Source organism: Pelodiscus sinensis, chromosome 4 (genome assembly GCF_052426305.1).
Source record: "Pelodiscus sinensis isolate ZL-2025 chromosome 4, ASM5242630v1, whole genome shotgun sequence".
Taxonomy (NCBI): Eukaryota; Metazoa; Chordata; order Testudines; family Trionychidae; genus Pelodiscus; species Pelodiscus sinensis.
In genome coordinates, this window is record NC_143055.1 from 22,054,741 (window position 1) to 22,078,934 (window position 24,194).

At 45.7% G+C, this 24,194-nt stretch overlaps 1 protein-coding gene across 2 annotated transcripts in view; it reads right to left on the reverse strand.

Moving 5' to 3' along the window:
* Positions 1-628: 628 nt before the first annotated feature.
* Positions 629-24,194, reverse strand: part of HTRA3 (HtrA serine peptidase 3) — a 51,303-nt gene continuing 27,737 nt past the window's right edge. For both annotated transcript variants that reach the window (XM_075930811.2, XM_025187288.3), the window contains 3 exons: positions 7,401-7,449; positions 3,333-3,428; positions 629-1,862 (listed from right to left, as the gene is read on the reverse strand). In XM_075930811.2, the coding sequence (XP_075786926.2) occupies positions 1,697-1,862; positions 3,333-3,428; positions 7,401-7,449 (311 nt within the window). In that variant the 3' untranslated portion in view covers positions 629-1,696. The remainder of the gene's footprint in view (positions 1,863-3,332; positions 3,429-7,400; positions 7,450-24,194) is intronic.

Here is a 24,194-nt window from a genome sequence, read left to right on the forward strand (position 1 = left end):
AGATGTTTGGGCTTAGTCTGTAGCCCAAGCTTTCTGACCACATAGGGCCCTACAGCCCAAAGCACAGCCTAAAGTCACAATGTCTATGCCACAATAAACAGCCCCTTAGCCTAAGTCCCTTAGTTCAACTCAACTAGAATGAGCCAGCAAAGGATCTTTAATTGCATTGTAGACACCCTGTTTGATCTATGGCAAGTTGCATAATCTTTCTGTGCCTCTAACTGTAAACTAGAGTTAATGGCACTTTCTTTGTCTTAGAATTTAATATCTTCAGGTCAAAGACAGTCTCTTGCAGAGTGTATATGTGCAATTTAGCACAACAAAGCCTTTTTCTTAGCATAGTAATAGAAATGTAGTCGTGTTAGTTTGGTGTAGCTGAAGCAAAAATTTTTCTTAGCAGTGTTCTCTAGTTGCCCCCATAGCATAAATAATGTGTAAATCACATTATAATTTGTGAATTGTAATGTACGCAAAGGATTACTAAACATAGGCTAAGGAAGGGCAGAATCTCAGCAAACAAATATGTGGCAAAGTTATGAAAAAAAGACTTCTGTAGCCTTTAAAAAGCTCTAAGGAGAGTCTATTCCAGAATAAGAGAATAATTGCAAAAAATAATTATTAACAGCGGTGAAAAGCAAAATTTTATTTGTGTAAACTTCAATTTCCATACAGTAGAAACATATACAATACAAGCATATGTAGTATATCAATTTTTTAGCAAAGCATACCAGGATAATGAAAAACTAATTTGTACTATGACTTTAAAAAAACCTGCAAAAATACTGTGCACTTTAAATTTTTTTTCTGCACATTGTTTCGATTTTTATATATTTAAGCATTAATTCTATAAGAATCACTTACAATATTCCAGAATTGCATGACCTAGGTGTAACACTCTATACCTATTACCACTTTCATACTATTTTTACAAAATTTCTTCATCTGCATTCACATGTAATTTACAAGCTCCGAAAACAAATAAAGCCAAGGCTAATTTCACACTCAAAGAGGCCAAACAAACAAACAAACAAAAGCTGAGCTTTTGGTCAAAGTAGCTTAATTCTGCTGTGTCAAAGTCCTGCTTATAATCATCCAATGGTAATTTCCCATTTTTAGCCGGGTTTCCTCCCTGCAGATGGAATTATGGATTTTTAAATTATAAAACTGGCCTTGCCATTAAATTTAAAGAGATTTGGATTGGAGCCCATTTCTATAATGACAGCTCAGAAAGAGTCATAGAGTTTAAGACGAGAGAGACTGTGATTTCTAGTCTGAACTCCTGTACATCACAGGCCATCTACACGACACAGAATCCATGCATTAAAGCCAACAACCAAAGTTAGACTAAAGCATGTCAGTCAAAGGCCTGTTATGTGGCACAGGCAGACAATAGATAGGCCGAAAGTACTGGTGCTTGAGGCCCTGGACATTGCACAGATATGAATAATGTGCCCAACTTACCCAAATTGTGGGGTTGTTTATTGTTATCCTCAAAATATATTTTAACACAATTACATTTGTTTTCATTGTGTAACCTAATTAAATTGAGCTACTGTGTATGGATATGGTTCAGGCAATCAAGTTAGTCCACCTTGTCATTAGTCAACAGGAAGTGTAATTACTGCATCTGTAAAAGAGGTATCTGATGTTTCAGAATAAGTGAGTTTAGTTATGGTGTGTGTTTCCTCAGTTTGATTTACATGACAACTTCCGGCGCTATATTAAACAGCAGGTCATCATTTCCCCTTCGAACTTCAAGTAGTAGAGGTGACTCATTCATCACAGCCTCTTGCAGGTCACTTGAGGTCATCAAAGGACGTCCATTTACTTTGACAATGATGTCTCCATCTTTGATACCACCTCTGTATAGGCAAGATAAAGCAAGGATTAAGTTGTGTATTCAAGTTGTATATCCACCCTGTATAGAGGACCAGTACAAAGTCTATGAAGCACTTAAATGATGTAGTGGTATCTGTACTTATTTTTATTCTGCGCTTTTCCATATAGGTGAATTTCATGCAGGGTGCTTAATAAGTTTAGTACTCTATAATCTGGGAAGTTTTCTAATATCAGACATAAAGCACAGAGCTAAGTGCATAATGGACTTTTTTTTTATTCATTGGAAATTTTAAAAAGTTGAAAATCATTTCAGAATGGATAAAAAATTAAAAGTTTTAATTTATCAGTGAATTGACCAGAAGTTTTTGCTCACATTTAATATTTCATTTTGACAAAACCAAAATGTTTCTTTCTGATTTTAATAACTTTAAATATTATCATTAAAAAGAAAATAAAGGACATTTTTAAACAAAATATCATATCAAGTTAAAATAAGATGTTTTCATGTATTTGATTTTTTCCCTCCAAAATAAGCGTTCCAAAAAATCAACACAAGTTTGCAAAATGTTTTGATGTTGCTGAATCTGCAATTTTTACAGAGAAAAATGTACATGAAAAATTGTGCCCAGCTCTAATGGAACATTTAAGTGAAGTTATGTCTTCTATAACAGTGTAGCTAGAGAGAAAAAAAATCTAATTTTCCTTTGGTGTGAAATTGAATGAAATAAGGAACACATCCTTCTTCCAGGACTGGACTATCCCCTGTAATATATACTGAATGCCCTGAGAAGAAACAAATTCTACTTCTAAAAATTCTGAAGTGGACAGAATATACTGACGAAAATGCTGGTAATTTTTTCTTTTTGCTTTTCAAATATTTATCTGACTTTTAGTTCATTCTCCAATTTTCTTATTAATTCCCAGAAAAAAAGTCTTAAAATCAGATATGTGGAAAACCTGAAAAAACAGTCATTCATTCTTCCAAGGTGAAGTGTTGGGACTTAACAATATTAGTATGAAACAAAGTTTGAAAACTGAGCCTTGGCTGTAGAAATTTCAAGCCAACAGCTACTAAGTCATAGTAATAGGGAACACATGAAGAAGTTTATTCAACAAAGATTGGCAAGCAGCATCCTCATTTATATTAAAAGTTCTGTTTATTCACACTTAATTTTGCCTTTCAAACACAAATAAGGTTACATACTTGTTCAAGTGTATTTATTTATTTAAAAATTCAAGCTAGTTAATACTTTAAGATGTTGCCCTTCGCAATGATATTATAAACATTTTAACCATTTTAATGTTAATAGAAATTCATCAAAATATTTTAACAGTTATTTTACTAAAAGGCCCAAATTCCTTTAGAAAGCAAAAATAATATAAATTGAGAACAAGAAAGACCTACAATATAAATGACAACACTGCTTGCCAGTTTCTGTTGGATAAGTATTTCAACATGAAGAAAAATGATGTTTGTTTTGGAATCCACCTACCTCTGAGAAGGTGAATTTGGAACAACTTCATGTACATAAATTCCACTGCTGACATCAGGAAAATCAGGATTATTGAGTTTTAGTTCTTCCACAAGACTAAGAGAAGATTAAAATATTGAATCAGTTTTATTGTTTCAAAGAGAAATAATTCTCAAAAGTACTGTATTATTCTTGACCTTTCTCTTGAATAAAATAAGTGTAATAAAATACATTAACTTAACCTAAGTATGTATCTACAAATCACCCTGAATTAAAATTGCCGTATTGAAAAAATCTGTATATCAGCAGATTTTTAAGTGGAATTAAATTAGCTATCATGCATCATCTATTGCAAATGCTATAATTATTGTCCAGCATTTCATACAGATATAGCCTTTTCTATTTCTATACTAAAAAGTCTTCAAATCACAAGCTATAGACATTCATAAACAGATGCCTGAGTTACATCCTTTATATCAAATGGCAAGGCTTTGTCACAAATGAGGAGCTTTGGAACAGAGCAGGTCAAGAACCACTTGATGTTCAAATCAAGAGAAGAAAGTGGGGATGGCTAGGCCACACTCTCAGAAACTCATCATCCAACATAGTCTGTCAAGATCTCACATGGAACCCACAAGGAAAACACAAAAGAGGAAGACCTCGGACAATGTGGAGAAGATCTACTGAGACTGAAGGACAACAACTGGGGTACTCCTGGAGTCAGCTAGAAGTTTTGTCTCGAGACAGAATGAAGTGGGGGAGACTTGAAGATGACCTATGCTCCACTCGGAGTACAAGGATTTAAGAAGAAGAAGCAGCACCTAAGAGTCCACTCTTTGACCCTATTGTGCTAGGTCCGTGGTGTTCAACCAGATCTGAAGCAGTAGCCACTATAGTAGCAAACTAGCCACATTCAACTGGCCAAATAGTCACATGTGGCTAGCGGTTAGCATGTTGGACACTACGGTGCTAAGTGCTGTACAAACACAGAATGAAAAAAAATGGCCCAGAAAGTTTGTAAACTAAGTAACATTCACACGGATGGTAAGGCAAAATTTTACTAGTTTTGTGTAGTTTGTTTATTTTGACATTTCATTCCTGATTGTATCTTCAGTTAAAAATATAACACTTTTGGTAACTCCAGTATCAAACAGGAGACCTGTGCCTGGTCCATAGCAAGACCCAAACTCCTGAGGGTTTTTTTAAAAAAATCTTGTTTGGTAATTTTTGCTCTGCTTTCAAGTGCTCTGCATGTGGCTTGTTGTAGAGTAAGGAGCCATCTGCAAAATAACCCCTATTGTTTTCTGAGGATGACTGAAACCCAGGCTCAGGGTACACAGTTGTGTCAAGCCCACAGATGACTCATGCCTGCCCATACTGAGCTACCTGCAGTGTGTGCGTAGGACAGCGTTCCTCTCCCTCTTCTCCCGCTATGCCTCTACTCTGGCACTTTCAGCCACTGTCCCTGTCAGCTGGGCATGGGCAGGGGGTAATGTAGGCCAGGGAAAGCATTCCTTCCGAAAACTACCAATGCTTTCTACTGGCTGCCTAGAAAGGCTGGGGCAGTGGTCTGGCAGCCCAGCACTCCGGCCACCCAGGAGGGCAGGGGACACAGCATGGCAGTCCAGCTTTCTGGCCACCAATGAGGGCAGAGGCTGGGGCGTGGCAGCCTAGCTTTCCAGTCACTTGGGAAAGCAGGAGCCACGGTGAAGTCACCTGGCACCCCAGCCATCCTGGAGGTCAGAGGTCACAGCACAGCAGCCCAGTTCTCTGGCTAGCCAAGAAGGATCAGGAAGCTGCCCCAGGCACTCTGGCCACTTGGGAAGGGTGGGGCCACACCACCCACTGAGATGGGGGACACCCAGAGGGCTGGAAGCAGTAACTTGAGTTGGGGGCCGGGCTTGGCTCCACAGGGCGGGAAGGTTACAGAAGGAGCCGGGTTTCAGGCAGGAGGGATGGGGATGGGGCTTGCCTTCCCCAGCTGGGCCTTCTCCCACTGCCCATGCAGCCAAGTGCAGGAAGGGAGCAGGACGGAGCTGCTTCTCACACAGCTAATGCTGGCTGTGTAGCAGTTACCTGAGAGAATCTGGCTGGAGAGGTGGCAGTGAGCCTGAGTCTAGCTGCTGGGGACAGAAGCCAAGTTAGCCTTAAACAGACTGAGGGGGAAGGGGGGATTCTGGCTCACTTGGCTCCGGTCCCTGGCAGCCCAGCCTAAGCAGGGGTAGACCCCTGCCGCTGCCACCTCAGCCAAGTTCTCTCAGGAAGCCTCTGTGCTGCACAGAGCAGCAACCCTGAGCAGCCAGTGTGAAAAGTGTCTGGTCTCATTTATTCCACTCCCTGCCCAGGCTCAGTTGCTAAGGACAGGGGCTGAGCATGCTGGGGGGACATACAGGAGGAGAAGGACAGAGCCACCTTTCTCCCGCTTGGCAGACCAAGCAGAAAGGGGATGGGGATTCAACCCTGAATGCCCTCTCTATGCCCTGCCTATGTTCAAGCCTATCTGTTGGTCTAGACTTTCAACCTCAGTTGCACACATGGGCTGTGCTTCAATATTGTAACCGGAGGGTTTGTGAGCTGTGTTGTCAGACAGAAAGGAAACCAGCACTGCTTCACAAGCCACTTTATTTTTCCATGTGAAGTTAATAGAGTTAAAACACACACAAAGATAGTTATCAAAAATGGCCATGGCAACTTCTTGCTCTATTTTGTTAGCGACTGCAAATGCCGAGCGCTCACACAGACTACCTATGTCATGATATTTAAAAAGAAATCCTCAGCTGGTGTCAGTCAGTTTCCATGGAAGTCAACAAAGTCACTGATTTATTACTGCTGAAGATTTGATAGGAGAGAGCAAAACTATAACTCGACAAAATAAAAGCAGATAGGTCAAAAACATTAGCTGCATGTGCTGCAAACGGGTGTTTAGTTACAGAGCCTTCAGCCGCACTGGAGACAGAGCTGCTGGTGTAAAAAAGGAATTGTCTAAGTGTAAACAGAACAATATAAAGAGTTACAAAGAGATCTCACATAACTAGGTGACCGAGCAGCAAAGTGGCAGATGAAATTAAATGCTGAGAAATGCAAAGTAATGTACATTGGAAAATGTAAACACAAAATTGTACATACAAATGAGGGGCTCTAAATTGCAGTCATAGACTCAGAGCCTTTAAGGTCAGAAGGTACCACGGTGATCAACTAGGATAACCTCCTTCATGTTGCAGGCCACAGAACCTCACCACCAATTCCTGTAAGAGAGCCCTACCCTCGGGCAGAGTTCCTGAAATCCTCAAATCATGGTTTCAAGACTTCAAGTTGCAAAGTATTTACATAGTTTACACCATTTACATTCCTCACATCCCATTCCTCAGGGGAAGGTGGAAACCCCTGACTGCCACAAGCTGGAAGTAGATGACAGAGGATGGACCACTCAGTAAAAACTACCCTGTTCTGTTCATTCCCTCTGAAGCATCTGCCACTGGCCACCACTGGAAGACAAGATACTTGGCTAGACAGACTATTGGTCTGACTTAGTATAGCCACAGTAATGTTTGCTCACTTGCTCTACAGACAATTACTGATTTTGTGTTAAATATGATGAAGAGAGAGAATTGTAAGATTTTATTCTCATTATGTCAGGGTTTTTTTTGCATAATTCAGATGGCTAAGAAATGCTTTTGGGGGGTTTTGAGAAGGGACAAGTAAATGAAGTTGACAATTTTTAATCCTACCATGTATGTGGAATAAAGGAAAAAATACTGCCCTGGTATCAAAATAATGCTTAGTGTGACTTTCATTTTGGTTATAAAAGGGAATTGGATTCTAACAGAAATGGGATGACGGGGAAAAGCAAAGTGAAAAGTCTGCAGAGCACACAATAATGTGTATTGTCACTAGTGAGAGACCTGTGAGATGAGTAATTTCCAAATCTCAGAATGTAAATTTCATTGCCGAATACTATACATGTCCAAAACTCTTGTGGAAGTTTACATAAAGATCTGAACATTGTTGCTCTGAACTACCTCTAAACATTTATAATACATTTTATGTGTACTAGTTCAGTATATATACATATATTTAAAAGATACTTACTTGGGTGTTATTGTCAGCATCCTTATGCCAATGAAGCGTTTTTTCCCATCTGGAAATAAGTATAGCAGCTATATATAAGAATGTTAGGCAATCACAAGAATAGCTTTTGCAATGGAACGGTAAGAGCCAATACAAGACAGATGTATGATTAAGTGCACAGAGAATGCAAAGCATATACAGTGACTAGAATGACTTCTACAGCCTTCTTTCACACATCCCTCAATTATTAAAATTAGGATTTATCCTGTCTAGTCCTATTGTTGAAATAATGGGCGCTAAAGAAGGACTCACAAAAGATCAGTTGCGATACTATAAAGCTTTTTCTTAAGGAAAGTTCAGGAAACATCCAAAGATTTTGTAGCACAAAAATCTTTAGAACTTATTACACCTAAGAACTAAGAATATGAAAAATTACATAACCAAGTATGTTTGTTCAAAGATTGTTAGATCAATTTCATCAAGATGAGATTTTGAAAAAAACATCAGCTGGAGGGGAATGGAAATTTCACAAAAAAGTCAAATAAATAAATAAATAAATAAATAAATAAATAAATAAAATAAGGGTACATCTAGACAGTGGGGTTATTTCAGGATACTGGAGGCATCCCAAAATAGCTACCCCGAGTCTTTTAAACACACCCATTATTTTGAAATATTGGGTGTGTTATTTTTGCATCCCTGTAACCCTCATTCTACAAGAGTTAAAGGATGTGTCAAAATAACCAAGTAAACTACCACACAAATAAACTAGATGAAAATTAGAACCAGTCTACAATAGAATATTAGATCAACCCAGCTATGTCCCACAAGGATATGAAAAATCCATGCCCCCGAGGGAGGCAATTAAGTCAAACTAAGACCTTGAGCCTTGGTCTACACTTCAGCGGAAGGTTGAATTAAGATACACAATTCCAGCTACATTAATTATGTAGCTGGAGTCAACGAATGTTAAATCAAGTTTCCATGCCATCCACACAGCAGGAGGCTGATGGGAGTATTTGCTCCCATCAGCTTCCCTTATTCCTCATGAGGAGCAAGAGTACTGGCAACAATGGGGAGTGTTTTCTGAGTTCCATTTAGCAAGTCTTAACTAGACTTACTAAATCAAACCCTGGAATATCGACTGCAGCAGCACTGATCTTCTGCGTTGTGAAGACGTGACCTACGTAGACAACACTAGAATCATAGACTACTAGGACTGGAAGGGACCTCGAGAGATCATCGAGACCAGTCCCCTGCCCTCATGGCAGGACCAAATACTGTCTAGACCATCCCTGATAGACATTTGTCTAACCTACTCTTAAATATCTCCAGAGATGGAGATTCCACAACCTCCCTGGGCAATTTATTCCAGTGTTTGACTACCCTGACAGTTAGGAACTTTTTCCTAATGTCCAACCTAAACCTCCCTTGCTGCAGTTTAAGCCCATTGCTTCTTGTTCTATCCCCAGAGGCCAAGATGAACAAGTTTTCTCCCTCCTCCTTATGACACCCTTTTAGATATCTGAAAACTGCTATCATGTCCCCCCTCGACCTTCTCTTTTCTAAACTAAACAAACCCAGTTCCTTCAGTCTTCCCTCATAGACATGTTCTCTAGACCTTTAATCATTCTCGTTGCTCTTCTCTGGACCCTCTCCAATTTCTACACATCTTTCTTGAAATACGGTGCCCAGAACTGAACACAATACTCGAATTGAGGCCTAACCAGTGCAGAGTAAAGCGGAAGAATGACTTCTTATGTCTTGCTCACAATATACCTGTTAATGCATCCCAGAATCATGTTTGCTTTCTTTGCAATAGCATCACACTGCTGACTCATATTCAACTTGTGGTCCACTATAACCCCTAGATCCCTTTCTGCCATACTCCTTCCCAGACAGTCGCTTCCCATTCAGTATGTATGAAACTGATTGTTCCTTCCTACGTGGAGCACTTTGCATTTGTCTCTATTAAACTTCATCCTCTTTACCTCAGACCATTTCTCCAATTTGTCCAGGTCATTCTGAATTATGACCCTATCCTGCAGATTAGTCGCAACCCCTCCCAGCTTGGTATCATCTGCAAACTTAATAAGCATACTTTCTATACCAATATCTAAATCGTTGAAGAAGATATTGAACAGAGCCGGTCCCAAAACAGACCCCTGCGGAACCACACTTGTTATGCCCTTCCAGCAGGATTGTGAACCATTAATAACTAATCTCTGAGTACGGTTATCCAGCCAGTTATGCACCCACCTTATCGTAGCCCCACCCAAGTTGTATTTACCTAGTTTATTGATAAGAATATCATGCGAGACTGTATCAAACGCCTTACTAAAGTCTAGATATACCACGTCCACCGTTTCTCCCTTATCCACAAAACTTGTTATCCTATCAAAGAAAGCTATAGGATTGGTTTGACATGATTTGTTCTTTACACATCCATGCTGGCTGTTCCCTATCACCTTGCCACTTTCCAAGTGTTTACAGATGATTTCTTTAATTACTTGCTCCATTATCTTCCCTGGCACAGAAGTTAAACTAACTGGTCTGTAGCTTCCTGGGTTGTTCTTGTTTCCCTTTTTATAGATGGGCACTATATTTGCCCTTTTCCAGTCTTCTGGAATCTCTCCTGTCTCCCATGATTTTCCAAAGATGATAGCTAGAGGCTCAGATACCTCCTCTATCAGCTCCTTGAGTATTCTAGGATGCATTTCATCAGGCCCTGGTGACTTACAGGCATCTAACTTTTCTAGGTGATTTTTAACTTGTTCTTTTGTTATTTTACCTTCTAAAACTACCCCCTTCCCACTAGCATTCACTATGTTAGTCCTACAGACTTCTCAGTGAAGACCGAAACAAAGAAGTAATTGAGCATCTCTGCCATTTCCAAGTTTCCTGTTACTGTTTCTCCCTCCTCACTGACCAGTGGGCCTACCCTCGCCTTGGTCTTCCTCTTGCTTTTAATGTATTTATAAAAAGTCTTCTTGTTTCCCTTTATTCCCATAGCTAGTTTGAGCTCATTCCGTGCCTTTGCCTTTCTAATCTTGCCCCTGCATTCCTGTGCTGTTTGTCTATATTCATCCTTTGTAATTTGTCCTACTTTCCATTTTTTATATGACTCCTTTTTTATTTTTAGATCATGCAAGATCTCCCGGTTAAGCCAAAGCGGTCTTCTGCCGTATTTTCTATCTTTCCGACACATCGGAATAGCTTGCTTTTGTGCCCTTAACAATGTCCCTTTGAAAAACTGACAACTCTCCTCAGTTGTTTTTTCCCTCAGTTTCAATTCCCATGGGACCTTACCTATCAGCTCTCTGAGCTTACCAAAATCCACCTTCCTGAAATCCATTTTCTCTGTATTGCTGTTCTCCCTTCTACACTTCCTTAAGATTGTCAACTCTATGATTTCATGATCACTTTCACCCAAGCTGCCTTCCATTTTCAAATTCTCAACCAGTTCCTCCCTATTTGTTAGGATCAAATCTAGAACAGCTTTCCCCCGGTAGCTTTTTCAACCTTCTGAAATAAAAAGTTGTCTCCAATGCAGTCCAAGAACTTATTGGATAGTCTGTGCCCTGCAGTGTTATTTTCCCAACATATATCTGGATAGTTGAAGTCCCCCATCACCACCAAATCTTGGGCTTTGGATGATTTTGTTAGTTGTTTAAAAAAAGCCTCATCCACTTCTTCCACCTGGGTAGGTGGCCTGTAGTAGACTCCTAGTATGACGTCACCTTTGTTTGTAATCCCTTTTAGCCTAAGCCAGAGACTCTCAACACTTCTGTCTCCTATGTCCATCTCCACCTCACTCCAAGGGTGTGTCTAGACTACATGCCTCCTTCGACGGAGGCATGTAGATTAGCGAGATCGGAAGAGGGAAATGAAGCCGCGATTAAAATAATCGCGGCTTCATTTAAATTTAAATGGCTGCCCCGATCTGCCGATCAGCTGTTTGTCGGCAGATCGGGGGAGTCTGGACGCGATGCCCCGACAAAGAAGCCTTTCTTCATCGACACAGGTAAGCCTCGTGAAACCAGGCTTACCTGTGTCGATGAAGAAAGGCTTCTTTGTCGGGGCATCGCGTCCAGACTCCCCCGATCTGCCGACAAACAGCTGATCGGCAGATCGGGGCAGCCATTTAAATTTAAATGAAGCCGCGATTATTTTAATCGCGGCTTCATTTCCCTCTTCTTATCTCGCTAATCTACATGCCTCCGTCGAAGGAGGCATGTAGTCTAGACACACCCCAAGTGTGTTCATTTTTAATGTATAAGGCAGCACCTCCTTCCTTTGTTCGTTGTCTGTCCTTCCTGAGCAAGCTGTACCCTTCCATACAAACATTCCAATCATGTGTATTATCCCACCAAGTTTCTGTGATGCCAACAATGTCAAAATTGTACTAGGCTGATGGAAGAATTCTTTCTTCTGATGACTTAACTACAACCTCTTGGAGAGGTGGATAACCTATGCCGAGTTGACAGGAAAATCTCTCATACCAGCACAAATGAAAATGTCGTGCAAATTCAGCCCTCCTACAGGCAGGCACAACTCCACAGGTTCTGTAGCTACCACTGTTCTGAGAGATCATGATGCTGCACAGCTGTTTTATGTCCTCATTTGATTTGATGATGTCCTGCAATGAGTGCATCAGCAGTTGATTATTTTCTGGATAGAAAAGTATTTTCTCTCATATGTTCCAGAATAACTGCCTTGCAATTTATCTGTTCTCACATTATGAGAGAAGGTGAAAAGGAGAAACTAAACAGTTGTCTCTAACACCTGTTCTTTCCAGGATAAATAATCCCAGGCTGAGGACCTCCTCCTGCATTCCTTGCACACACTATATCCCAGTTCAATCAAAATACATTTTGGATACCCTAGAGATGCAGGATTTACTGGGCCCTTGGCGATCTTGCAGCATACCTCCTATTTTTTGTTGCCTTCCCTGAAATGCTTTGTCTCTCCTGAAAATGTTAAGGCAAAATGAGCAAAACTGGCCACAGTAAACTTCAGATAAAGTTCTGTTGTTCAAAATGAGTGTCAACCAGCATGGCATTGGGTCAGACCCATTTATATCTCCTATATAACTTATATATAGCTCTTTCAGAATTGAAGCTTCTATTTAAAAAACACCTTCAGTTCTTAGCTCTCACATTTGCAAAGGAACATTTCGCACCTGAGTGTGAAATTATGCAGCTTGTTGTCTTCCTGAGTCTGCAATCAGTCTGGAAAGATGTTTATGAGAGTATGTACAAGTTGGATGACCCTTTAAATATCACTATCAACTCTTTTATTGCTGGTCATTTTAGCACTTGGGTTAGCAAAGAAAGAGTCAGTACAACAAAATGCAGAGAAGTGTTGAATTTGGAATTGGTACTATAAGCAGGGTCTGAACCACTGTTTCCAATGCAGCCAGCTGAAAGCAGAGAACAGCCCTGGGTGTGGTTATGCTCCGTCAAATTGTTTAGCCCTACAAGATAATTAACTGTTGATATGTAAATACAGCTCATTCTGGAGTGGGGAAGAAATTCAGGGTGTGGTTATGTAAATCCAATTCAGCCAGGCTTGATGGACGGTGAATTGCTGTAATGGAATGTGATGCATTGTAACTAATTTGGCTATTGTGGGGTCACAAATCATGCTACCCCTAAATATAGGAACTGTAAAATATGACACCAGTGCTTACAGGAAAGACACTGTCATTGTAACGGGTCTCAGAAGAACAAGCCTCCCTCTTCCCGATTTGAGTGGACTGAGCTTGGGGGGAAGGGGCTTGAGCCAGCCAGCTGCATGCCCTCTAGGGCTATGTCTACACTGGCAGGTTCTTGCCAGGGCTCGTTGCAGAGCTCCCGGGACCACCACCACCACCACCACCACATGCTCCACTGACACTTCTGCATGATTGAGCACATTGAGCGCTCACTCACTGCTAAGATCAGTGCAGACGAGGTGTGGCGGGAACGGGTGTGGGCTAGTACCTGGAGAGCTGCGACAGCGTATGCGCCCTCCTGGGCACTATCACAGAGTGCACGAGCCCTGCACTGCAGCATAGGGCAGCCAGGGCCCCCCTGCTGTACTCCCTGGCATGCCCAGCCCTCCCCCTGCTTCCCACCTGGTGTGCCCATACCCTCTCCCATGGCCCTCTCACCTTGGCATCTCTTGGTGCAGCCCGCCCCGACCCGGCACAAGGGGCACCAGGACCCCCACACCCGTGGCGGTAGGAGAGGCCACCCCTCCCACCCATGAGGCCCTCCTGGGTTGGAGCCCTCCTCCCCCCTCCCAGTTGAGAGCCCGCCTCCCCACAGCCTACCTCCTTCCCCTTGTAAATAAACTACCCTCACATGTTACTCGAGTGTTTGCTATTTATTGGGAGGTGAGGGAAGGTTGGGGGGAGTGGAAAGTGGGGGCGCACCACGATCAGAGGCGTAGGCATGGCCTACTGTGGGGCCTGGTCAAGCAATACCCAGAGGGCTTCCTGGATCCACACCCCATCACGGTTGGCCTGCCAGGTGGCAGCCGTCCAAGACTGCTGGTAGGCCTGGCCCTCACCTGCCATCCACCCCAGGAGGAAGGCCTCCTCCTTCCCCTCGATTATGTTATGGAGGACACAGCACGCCATGATGATCTCCGGGACGTGCTGCACCCCCCATGGCCAAGCGGATCAGGAGGCACCTAAAGCATGCCTTCAGGCACCCGGAGGCACACACCACAGAGTTGTGGGCCCAGTCCAGGTGGGCATTAAAGGCAGCCTGGCTGCGGTCCAGTCGGCCCATTTACAGCCGTATGAGCCAGACCATCAGGGGTCAGGCTGCATCCCCCACAATGCACACTGGCATGCTGACGGCCCGGACAGCAAGGTCCTGCTGGGGAAGTAAGTCCCCGCCTCCAGTCTGTGGCACAGGCCCAAGTGCCGGAATATGTGGTCATCATGGGCTCAACCAGACCACCCCACATAAATATCTTGAAACGGGCCCCAGTTCATGAACCAGGCCACCCACTACCCCAGCGCCGAATGGGGATGTGGGTCCCCTCTACGGCTCCCCCGCAGTTCAGGAACCCCAGGGTGGGGAAGCCAGCAAGGGTGGCATCCAGGTCACGGGGGTGGATGACCCTCTGGAGAAGAACGTCATTGACGGCACAGACAACCTGCAGAGGGGCACATGGGAGCACAGGGGATGCACAGAATGAGGTGTGATGAGTATAGGGGCCCTTGGGGCGTGTCCACCCCCCTCCGATGCCCTCTCCCCCCCACGCACTCCAGAACCCCCTCCCCTGGGAGCTCCTCCTCCCGCCAGTGGGGCTACTTGAGGGAGGGATGGCGTGACCCGCTGGGTGCGGATCTTCCACCCACTCCCACAGCCTCCCCCTGGCCTGGTCCCATCCCTCCCCTGGGGTGGGCCTGGGGGCAGTCGGGGGCCTTACCTGCTGGATGATAACACCGATGGTGGACCTGCCCACCCCAAACTGGTTCCCCATGGAGTGGTAGCTGTCCAGGGTGGCCAGTTTCCAGAGGGCAATCGTGACCCTCTTGTCCACGGGGATGGCGTGGCGAAGGTGGGTGTCCTGCCTCTGGAGCGCAGGGGAAGCCAAGTGCAGAGCTCGTGGAATCTCCCCCTGCACATCCAGAAGTTCTACGCCCAGTGCTAGTCGCCCCATTGTCCCAGCACCAGGTACTCCCACCAATCCCCGCTGGTGTCATGCCTCCACAGGCACCTGTCGGTGGTGGGGTGGGGGTGCCTGAGCATAGCTGTGGCATTGATCACAAGGGCCTACAGGTGCTGCCCGGTCTCCAGCTCCTGCTGGAGCAGTGTGGCTCCCTGGTGCAGCTGTTCCACAGCCTCGATGATGGCCATGAGGGGACACTGGTGGCCGGCATCCTCCTCTGGGTCAATGCCTGGAACGGCGGGGTAGGGGGGCGAGGGTGCCCAGGGCCAGTAGCCAAAGGCTGTGGTGCCCTAGGTGTTGTGGTGTGAGCTCCGTGTGGCACGGCTGTAGCTCTCGGTCCCTCCAAGAGATGCCTAAGTATGCATCCACAGGGAAACGGCTGTCTGGGGGGTCCCTTTAAGCACGTTTCCCAGCGGGGGTCCAGCACACACCCATGGATGCTGCTGGTGACCTCTTGCCATGGCCGAAGTGGTTCCGGGGCCATGTTCTTGTGCAAGGGCATCCTGCCAGTGTGGACGCTTTCTTGCACAAGAACTCAGCATTCTTGTGCTGTGCTTCTGGCTGTGTGGATGCTCTCTTGCGCAAGAATCCTTGCGCAAGGAGCCACTAGTGTAGACATAGCCTAGGTGTGAGCTGTAAGACTGGCTCAATCTGTCTCCTTTCCCCCCTGTTCTAAGGATAGACTTAAAGCAGACTCCAGTGGAAGCTGGAACCTTTTGGCCAGCCTAGGGAGTGGCTAAGAGTTGAAATCACTAAGAGCTGAAGTCACTAGTTTGGCCTGGAGCCAGACCCATTGCAACCATCAGGGGGCCAGCTGGTGGGAGTGGGCAGCTGGCAGGAGCAGGCGGCCAGCAGGGTGGCTGTCAGGTGCAAGCAGACCACAGGAGCAGCACAAAGGTGGCATTGCCTCACACCCAATGAATGGAGTCATCAGGGTGATGTGCCTGGGTCTGCACTGACTGGAAAGAGCTGTAAGTGGGGTGTTTGAAGCATGGAATGGAGAAGGTTTGGGTATGTGAATGGGACCCTTACATTGTCAGATTGGTGAAACTGAGAGGCAATCGACATTGCTCAATTCATTTGAGCGGGGACAGATACTCATGGGTTCATTATGAACTCTGGTTATGATATTTCCCCAAGCTAATGCCATGTGACTTCTCTCTCTCTTTCATTAAAAGTTTATTTTCTATGCTCAGACTCTGTGCTTGCGAGTGGGGAAGCATTGCCTCTCAGGGGTGTGTTAATTTCCCAGGCTACTGGGTGGGGGCTCGAGCTGGTTCTGTGTGAGATGGATGAAAAGGAACCCCTAGATATTGAACCCGGCCCTGGCTGCTGCTGACGATACCTGGCAGAATGGTTACACTACAAATAAGAAAATGCAGAGGAAAGAAAGGATAAGATGCACAGACATGGAAGAGGTACAGGAACAGATACGAGAATATGAATGGACGAGAAACCAAGGGTAGACATAGTGCTGATCCTAAAAGGCACTATTGTCCTTGTGGGCAATTCTAAATGTGACAATGAGGGACTGAACAAATAAAAAATAATTATAATGGCTTTATTACTACCTAAAGGCTTTAGTCCACCTGAGATCTTTGTACAAATCGCCTGTACAGTCCAGTGAGAGATCTGATGGGAACCTAAGGTTTCATGGACCATAATTAAAACTGGAATTTGGCTCTTTCTCCAGAATGAGTTTAGCAAACCTCATTTAAAATGAGGATTTTATAATTATAGTAAAATGCACACAAGGATCTAATTTGTGTGATTATTTTGTCTGTTGCTTTGGCCAAAGCCAAAGCCTTCTGCAAGAACTCCTGCATCTCTTTTTCTTGGAACATTCTCATCAGAACATAGGAACCTAAGACTCTTTTGCAAAAAGTACATCACGTAACATTTCTACAAGTCAAATGTCATATGCAAAATAACAAAACCAGCTGGGGGAAGTATAAATTGGCAGCCTTGCTGGCAAACTTAGCCGTGAAACCAAGGAATGCATGGGCACTGGAACTTGATTACAGAGCATTGTCACCACAGAGGGATGGCCCTCTTGAGGGCAAAGTTGAGTCACATTGGCAAAGCAGTGCAGGGAAGCTGGAGCTATGGTATACCATGCTACAGTTTCCAGTGCTGTTAAACTGACAGTCTGCATAAGCATTTAAAATTGCTGTAGGGATCAGAAGCCAGAAGAAAAAATAACTAATGCAGCTAGAACAGAATGGAAAGAGGTCATGAAAATAAGGAGCTTCTCACCAGAGTGAAATCATAGTAACACAGGCATTATTATTATTATTGATTATTATTAACTAGAGTATTACAAAGGTTGGCTAAACTGAAGTATTATAAAGGAGCTAGTATTGTAAAGTTTGCTAGTGAATCTGGTTCCAAAGTCTGGAAGTAGCTATCTACATGAGGAGCTTTCTCCTCTATGAGATATTTCCATACATAATAAAGACACTTGATATTATCAGCCTCTTCTTCTCAATGTTAAATTTCTTCATGGAGGTTTATGATAATAGTCATAGACAAAACTAGATAGGTCAACAAGAGGTTAAAAGCACAAACATTCATAACTACAGACAGAACTACAGCACAAGTATTACTGTTAGAGCCAAATTGATGGCCTGGATCAGGAAACACTCATATGCATAAATAACTTTATCATGTGAACACAATGAGGAGTCCTGTGGCACCTTAAAGACTAAGGGTACGTCTAGACTACAGGCTTTTGTCGACAGAGTTTTGTCGACAGAATCTGTCCACAAAACTTCTGTCAACAAATTGCGTCTAGACTACATCAAGCAGATAGACAAAGCTATTCGCTTTGTCGACAGAGAGCATCCATACTGCTGGATGCTCTGTCGACAGAAGAAAGTACCCGGAACTGCTTCTGCCAGGTCACAGGGGCAGCATGTACTTCCTGGTGCTGCTGCCTGCCCTTTGCAGAGACGCCTGCTAAAAGGGATCCCCCTGACTACCCGTTGCTCTGCTGCTGCAGCTGCCTTGCTTACCTCCTAGAGGGACAGCAAAGATTCTGCAGTGCATGCTGTGAGTGCCCTGCTTCCTGGCACAGCACACCGGTGTGGGGTTTTTTTTGGGTTCCTGCACTGTTCCTGCCTCCAAACTTTTTCCCCAAGAGGCGATTTTGGAGGATGGAAACAAGTACGGACTGGTGGGACCGGCTCGTAATGGAGCAGTGGGATGATCAGGCTTAGCTCCAAAACTTCAGGATGCAGAAGTCCACCTTCCTGGAGCTCTGTAACTGGCTTACCCCCATCCTGCAACCACAGGACACCCACCTGCTCCTGCCATCCTGCTGGAGAAGAGGGTAGTTATTGCCCTCTGGAAGCTGGCCACTCCTGCCAGTGGGACACCAGTTTGTTGTGGGGAGATCTACTGTTGGCACCGTGTTGATGGAGGTAAGTCCCTCAGGGAATACTGGGATCTTAGAGGGGAGAAGGAGGGCCTCCCAAGGATTTGGGCAACCCCTCTCACTTCATATTCTGTGTGTGTTTGTATGTGTCTATTTCTGCAGGTGGTGAGGGCAATCAGCTTGCAGCTGCTGAACCGGATAGTCCGCCTCGGAGACCTAGACACCATCATGGCAGGTTTTGCAGGGCTGGGATTCCCAAACTGTGGAGGATCGCTCGATGTAACACACATTCCCATCCGTGCACCACCCCATTGAACTGCCTGGTATATCAACAGAAAAGGGTACTTTTCCACTGTGCTGCAGGCCCTGGTTGGCCACCGTGGACTATTTACGGACCTATGTGTAGGGTGGTCGGGCCGGGCACATGATGCTCGGATCTTCTGCAATTCACACCTGTACAAAAGGCTGCAGGCAGGAACCTTCTTCCCCCAGTGAACCTTTGCTATTGGGGACGTAGAGATGCTGGTCTGCATTGTGGCCGATGCGGTGTACCTCCTCATGCCCTGGCTTATGAAGCCATACACAGGGCATCTGACCCCGAGCAGGGAAGTGTTTAACGCACACCTGACACGCACACGTTTACAGGTGGAATGCACATTTTGCCGGGTGAAGGGAAGGTTTAGGTGCCTGCTAACTCACCTTGACATGGGGGAACACAATATCCTAGAGGTGGTGGCAGCATGTTGCACCCTCCACAACCTGGTGGAGAGCAAAGGGGAGGCCTCTCTCCCAGGTTGGGGGACAATGGCTGAAGTGGAGGGGAGGCAGTTTGCGCAGCCTCGGACAGCTGCCATTCGCCAAGCCCATCAAGTGGGGGTTCGCATCCGGGAGGCTCTGCGTAAGAGCTTTTCACCTGGAGCCCAATGACTCCCCAAGGTCTCCCCAATGGGGCTTGTGGGCCTGGGCCTTCCCGTCCCAAAACCTTCCCTCCCACAATCCATCCCTGCATCAGCCTGCAAACAGTTAAGACACACACATCATGCTAAAGATGAAAAATATAATGTTTATTAAGTAGTAATGATAGAATGTTGAACTGTTATAAAAATAGAATTGTTAAACAACTGTTACAAAATAAACTTTGTGTTGAACTCTTACCCTGAGTTTTAACTGGGATGGGAGGGGGGAATGTCAACCTGGAGGGAGGGAGAAACGGATGTGGAAGAGGAAGGGCAGACAGCTTAAGGATCCTGGCGATATCGCCTGGGCCGAAAGACTTTGCCACCTCCTCGTGTCCGTGGACCCTGACGTCCTCGGGCTCGAGTCAGGGCTCCAGAAGGCTCTGCTCTAGCAGGGAGGCAGTGGGGTAGCAGGACAGGAGGAGTAGCAGGGGCTGAGGGAGAGGAAGGGGGGGCTGAGGGAGAGGAAGGAGTGGCAGGGGCTGAGGGAGAGGAAGGGGGGCAGGAGCTGGATGGACAGGAGGAGACCCCAGGGGAGGAGGATCTGGCACAGCCAGGGCCTCCCGGACGGTGGTGCACATGCACTCCACTGGGGGAGGAACTCGGTGAGCAGGTGATCATGCCAGCGCGCCTCCTCCCGGTTCTCTCTGCCATAGGCTCTTGGATTTTTGCCATGGTCCCCTCCATCTTCTCCATGGTGTCGACGTGCCACTACAGGAGGTCATTGTAGGCCCTCCAAAGCTTGCAGGTGCTGTGGGACTGGGTGGGTGGTGGCACCGGTGTTGCCCGGCGGTCAGCTGCAGCAGGTCTGGCTGTGGAGGAGAAGAGGGAGAATCAATCACTGTTAGGAATTCACACACAAGTCCTTAAAACAAGGGATCGGAATGTTGTTACTGTAAGGCCACTTCTGGCTGCACAGGGGCCCCGTTGTGGCTAGGGCAATCCCCACCTTCACCCCTTGCATCCTCCCCCCCTCCACCATGGCCGTTCAGGCCAGATAAATGTGCAGCCATGGTGGGACAGGGTCCTGCAGCACTATGGGCCTCCCATGGCCTCCACCCACATACCTACCACCTGCCCGCCCGCTTGCACATGCACAAAGAGATGCAAGCTCTGCAGGAGGACCAAGACGTGCACATTGCTCTGCATCCTCTCTGCTCCCATCTCCCCGGTTCTGTGTCTGTGACCCTGACTGCACTCACCTGATGTTCCTTCGCCTGGGTCAGAGGATGGCCGCAAGGCTTCCTTGGTGTCCGGGACAGGCTGCAGGGTCAGTGTCACGGTCTCCTGTGTCTGCTGCTCCTCCTCCCCCTCCTCCACATCTTCCTGGGAGACCTCCTGCCGTGCCTGCTGCACCAATATGGGCAACCCAGTCTGGACGAGCACCGGTGCCGACATCGGTTCCTGGCCTCCGAGGATGTGGTCAAGTTCACTGTAGTAGGCACAGTGCACCAGGGCTGCACCTGATGAGGAGCATTGCTCTCGGGTCTTCATGTACCCCTGGCGCAGTTCTTTTACTTTGGCCCGTACCTGTTGCAGGGTCCTGGGGTGATGCCCTTTATCAGCCAGCCCCTGAGCCATCCGGCCGTAGATTTTCCTGGCATTCCTGAGCCGAGTGTGCAGGGCATTGACTGCTTCCTCCTCCCCCCACATTTCTAACAATGTCAGGACCTCTGGCCCTGACCAGGCTGGGGCTCTCTTTTTTTCAGTTGCAGGCACTTCGGCTGGCTCCCTGGAATGTCCCTGGGGGCCTCGTGGCTCTGCAGCTCCAGGCATGGCACCGTGACAGTGAAGCAGGGAGAGCAGTGTGGTCACAGACTTGCTCTGTGGCCAGCTTCCTGTCTGAATGCCTAGCAGAGGTGTCTGTGCCTTTGAAACATGGCTACAGACAGCAACAAGAGGTTTTCCCTAAAGAAAGACTGTCCAGCAGGGGCTTTCTCTGGCGACAAACTACGTAGTCCAGACTACGCTTTCTGCCGACAGAACTCTGTTGACAGAAGCGTTATGCCTCGTAAAATGAGGTTTATCGGCATCGACAAAACTGACGCGTTCTGTCTACTTACTGTCGACAGAACGCGACAGTAGTATGGACGCAGGTTTTGTTTTGTCTGCAAAAGCCCAGTTTTGTCAACAAAACTATGTAGTCTAGACACACCCTAACAGTTTTATTAGGGCATGAGCTTTTGTGGGAAATACCAGATGAATTTAATAAAGCTAATCAAGTCAGGATAGAAAAATGGTTCATTCACAGCACTGGGTCTGGAGTTGTGAATATCCAGAGAGGGGAAATTGCTTTTGTGCTGTGTTAACCAGCTGAGATCTTTATTCAACCCTAAGTTGATAGTGTTGAATTTGCAAACGAAGTCCAGTTCAGCTTTTGGCCTTGAACACAAAGACTATGAGGCTACGTCTACATTGGCATCCCTTTCTGGAAAAGGGATGCTAATGAGACGAGTCGGAATTGCAAATCCGCGGGGGATTTAAATATCCCCCGCAGAATTTGCATTTACATGGCTGCCGCTTTTTTCTGGCTTGGGGATAAGCCGGAGAAAAGCGCCAGTCTAGACGCGATTCTCCAGAAAATAAGCCCTTTTCCGGAGGATTTCTTATTCCTACTTTCAATAAGAAATCCTCTGGAAAAGGGCTTATTTTCCGGAGAATCGCGTCTAGACTGGCGCTTTTCTCCGGCTTATCCCCAAGCCGGAAAAAAGCGGCAGCCATGTAAATGCAAATTCTGCGGGGGATATTTAAATCCCCCTTGGACTTGCAATTCCGACTCGTCTCATTAGCATCCCTTTTCCGGAAAGGGATGCCAATGTAGACGTAGCCTGAATGTCAGGCTCAGGCATCAGGAAACTATTGCAATGACCCAACCTCGATGAGAGGACAGCATAGGAAAACTGATTTTGACAACAGCATTTTGGATGGGCAGTAGCAAGAATGTGTGGGAGCAGGAATAAACCCAAGAAGAGAATATTGCAGCAGTCATGGCTGGAGATGATATGGAGCAAGCTCTTCTGGCCCCAACCCCTGGCCCTAGCCACCCGCCTCCACCCTGGCCTTGGACCCAGCTGCCCGCCACACAGCTCTGGCCCGGCCTTGGCCCCAGTGACCCACCACGTGTCTCCAGCCCCGGCGCCAGAGCAGCCACAGCCCGCCATGTGGCTCCTCCAGCCCCGTCTACCAGAGCAGCCGTCTGCCTCAAGCCACGCTGCTGCACAGCTCTGCTTAGGAGGTGGGCGGGGTAGAAATTTTCTCTATTCCCACACAAGCGCACACCTTAGAAGGAACTATGTCATGGGTGCTTTCATCTTATTTCCCACAGCGCACCCTGCTTGCTCCCTGCTTCCTTAAGGCAGTCTGCAGTGTGGGGGTTATCCCTGTCCCTTGTTAAAGACATAGAAGAGGAGATAAATCCTGCTTGAGCAAAGTCAAGTCACAATCTGTTCCTAAGTACAGTATATCTGAGATTAAACTGTCTCAGAGGGGTAGCTGTGTTAGTCTATAACCATAAAACCAGTGAGTAGTCCCTTAGTACCTTGGAGACTAACAAAAATATATGTATAGTATCATGAGATTTGGTGGGCAAACCCACTTCCTCCCCCCTCCCACCATCATCTAAGGAAGTGGGTTTTGCCCACAAAAGCCCATGATGCTATATATCTTTATCATCTATATAGTTTGTTAATATCTAAGGTGCCACAGGACAACTTTTTTTTTTTGCTTGGTTATTTGTTTTTGTGTTTTTAGATTAAGCTGGTTCATGTACAACTCTCACCCTTTCTATGGCCTTCACTTTGGGACTTATATATGGGTACGTCTAGACTACAGGCTTTTGTCGACAGAAGTTTTGTCAACAGATACTGCCGACAAAACTTCTGTCGACAAAGAGCGTCTACACTACATTCAGTTCTGTCGACAAAGCAAGCTGCTACGTCGACATGGTAGTGTAGACGCAAAGGACAGTTTACATGCAATAACACCTTCTGTCGACAGAAAGTCTGTCGACAGAAGGCGTTATGCCTCGTAAAATGAGGTTTACCAGTGTCGACAAAACTGCTGAGTTCTGTCGACGTTATGTCGACAGAACTCAGTGGTAGTATAGACGCAGGTATAGTTTTGTCGACAAAAGTCCACTTTTGTAGACAAAACTCTGTAGTCTAGACACACCCTATGAGATACTATCTATTCTTTATTAGATGATGAGCTTTTGTGGGCCAGACCCACTTCCTCATCTAATAAACCATCTTGTTAGTCTTTAAAGTGCTACATTGTCCTGCATTTTGCTTCAGCTACCCCAGACTAACACGGCTACATTTCTATCACTATCTATTCTTTGCATCTCTAGGCTCATGAATAATGGAATACCACTTTTTCTTCCAATAAACTGTCTTCAAATCCCAAATCGCCATATCCAATGACACCACAATCTCAGACTGTAAGTCAGTAGTTCTTCCCTCAGCTTTGTGCAGCCTCCCTCTTATTTGAGGATACAGTGGCAAAATGAGGACAGGTGCATGCATGGAATTGAGTGGGAGGCCTCAACTGTTATGAAACTTTAATACAAGGAAGGGGTGCTACTGCCCATCATCCATACTCTTTTGTACTGGGCATTTAACTGGTTCCAGGAACAAAAAGAGATTCCACATGCCCCCATTCCAGGTTAAATGCTGGGAGCTTGGGAATATGGCCCATCAGCAGCCCCCTCACTCCCAGCTGGCCAATAAATGCCAGAGACTCCCAGGAGGGGAGCTACCTCCACTTTACTGACAGACAGTATTTTCAAACAATGTATTTATAAAAACAGGAAGG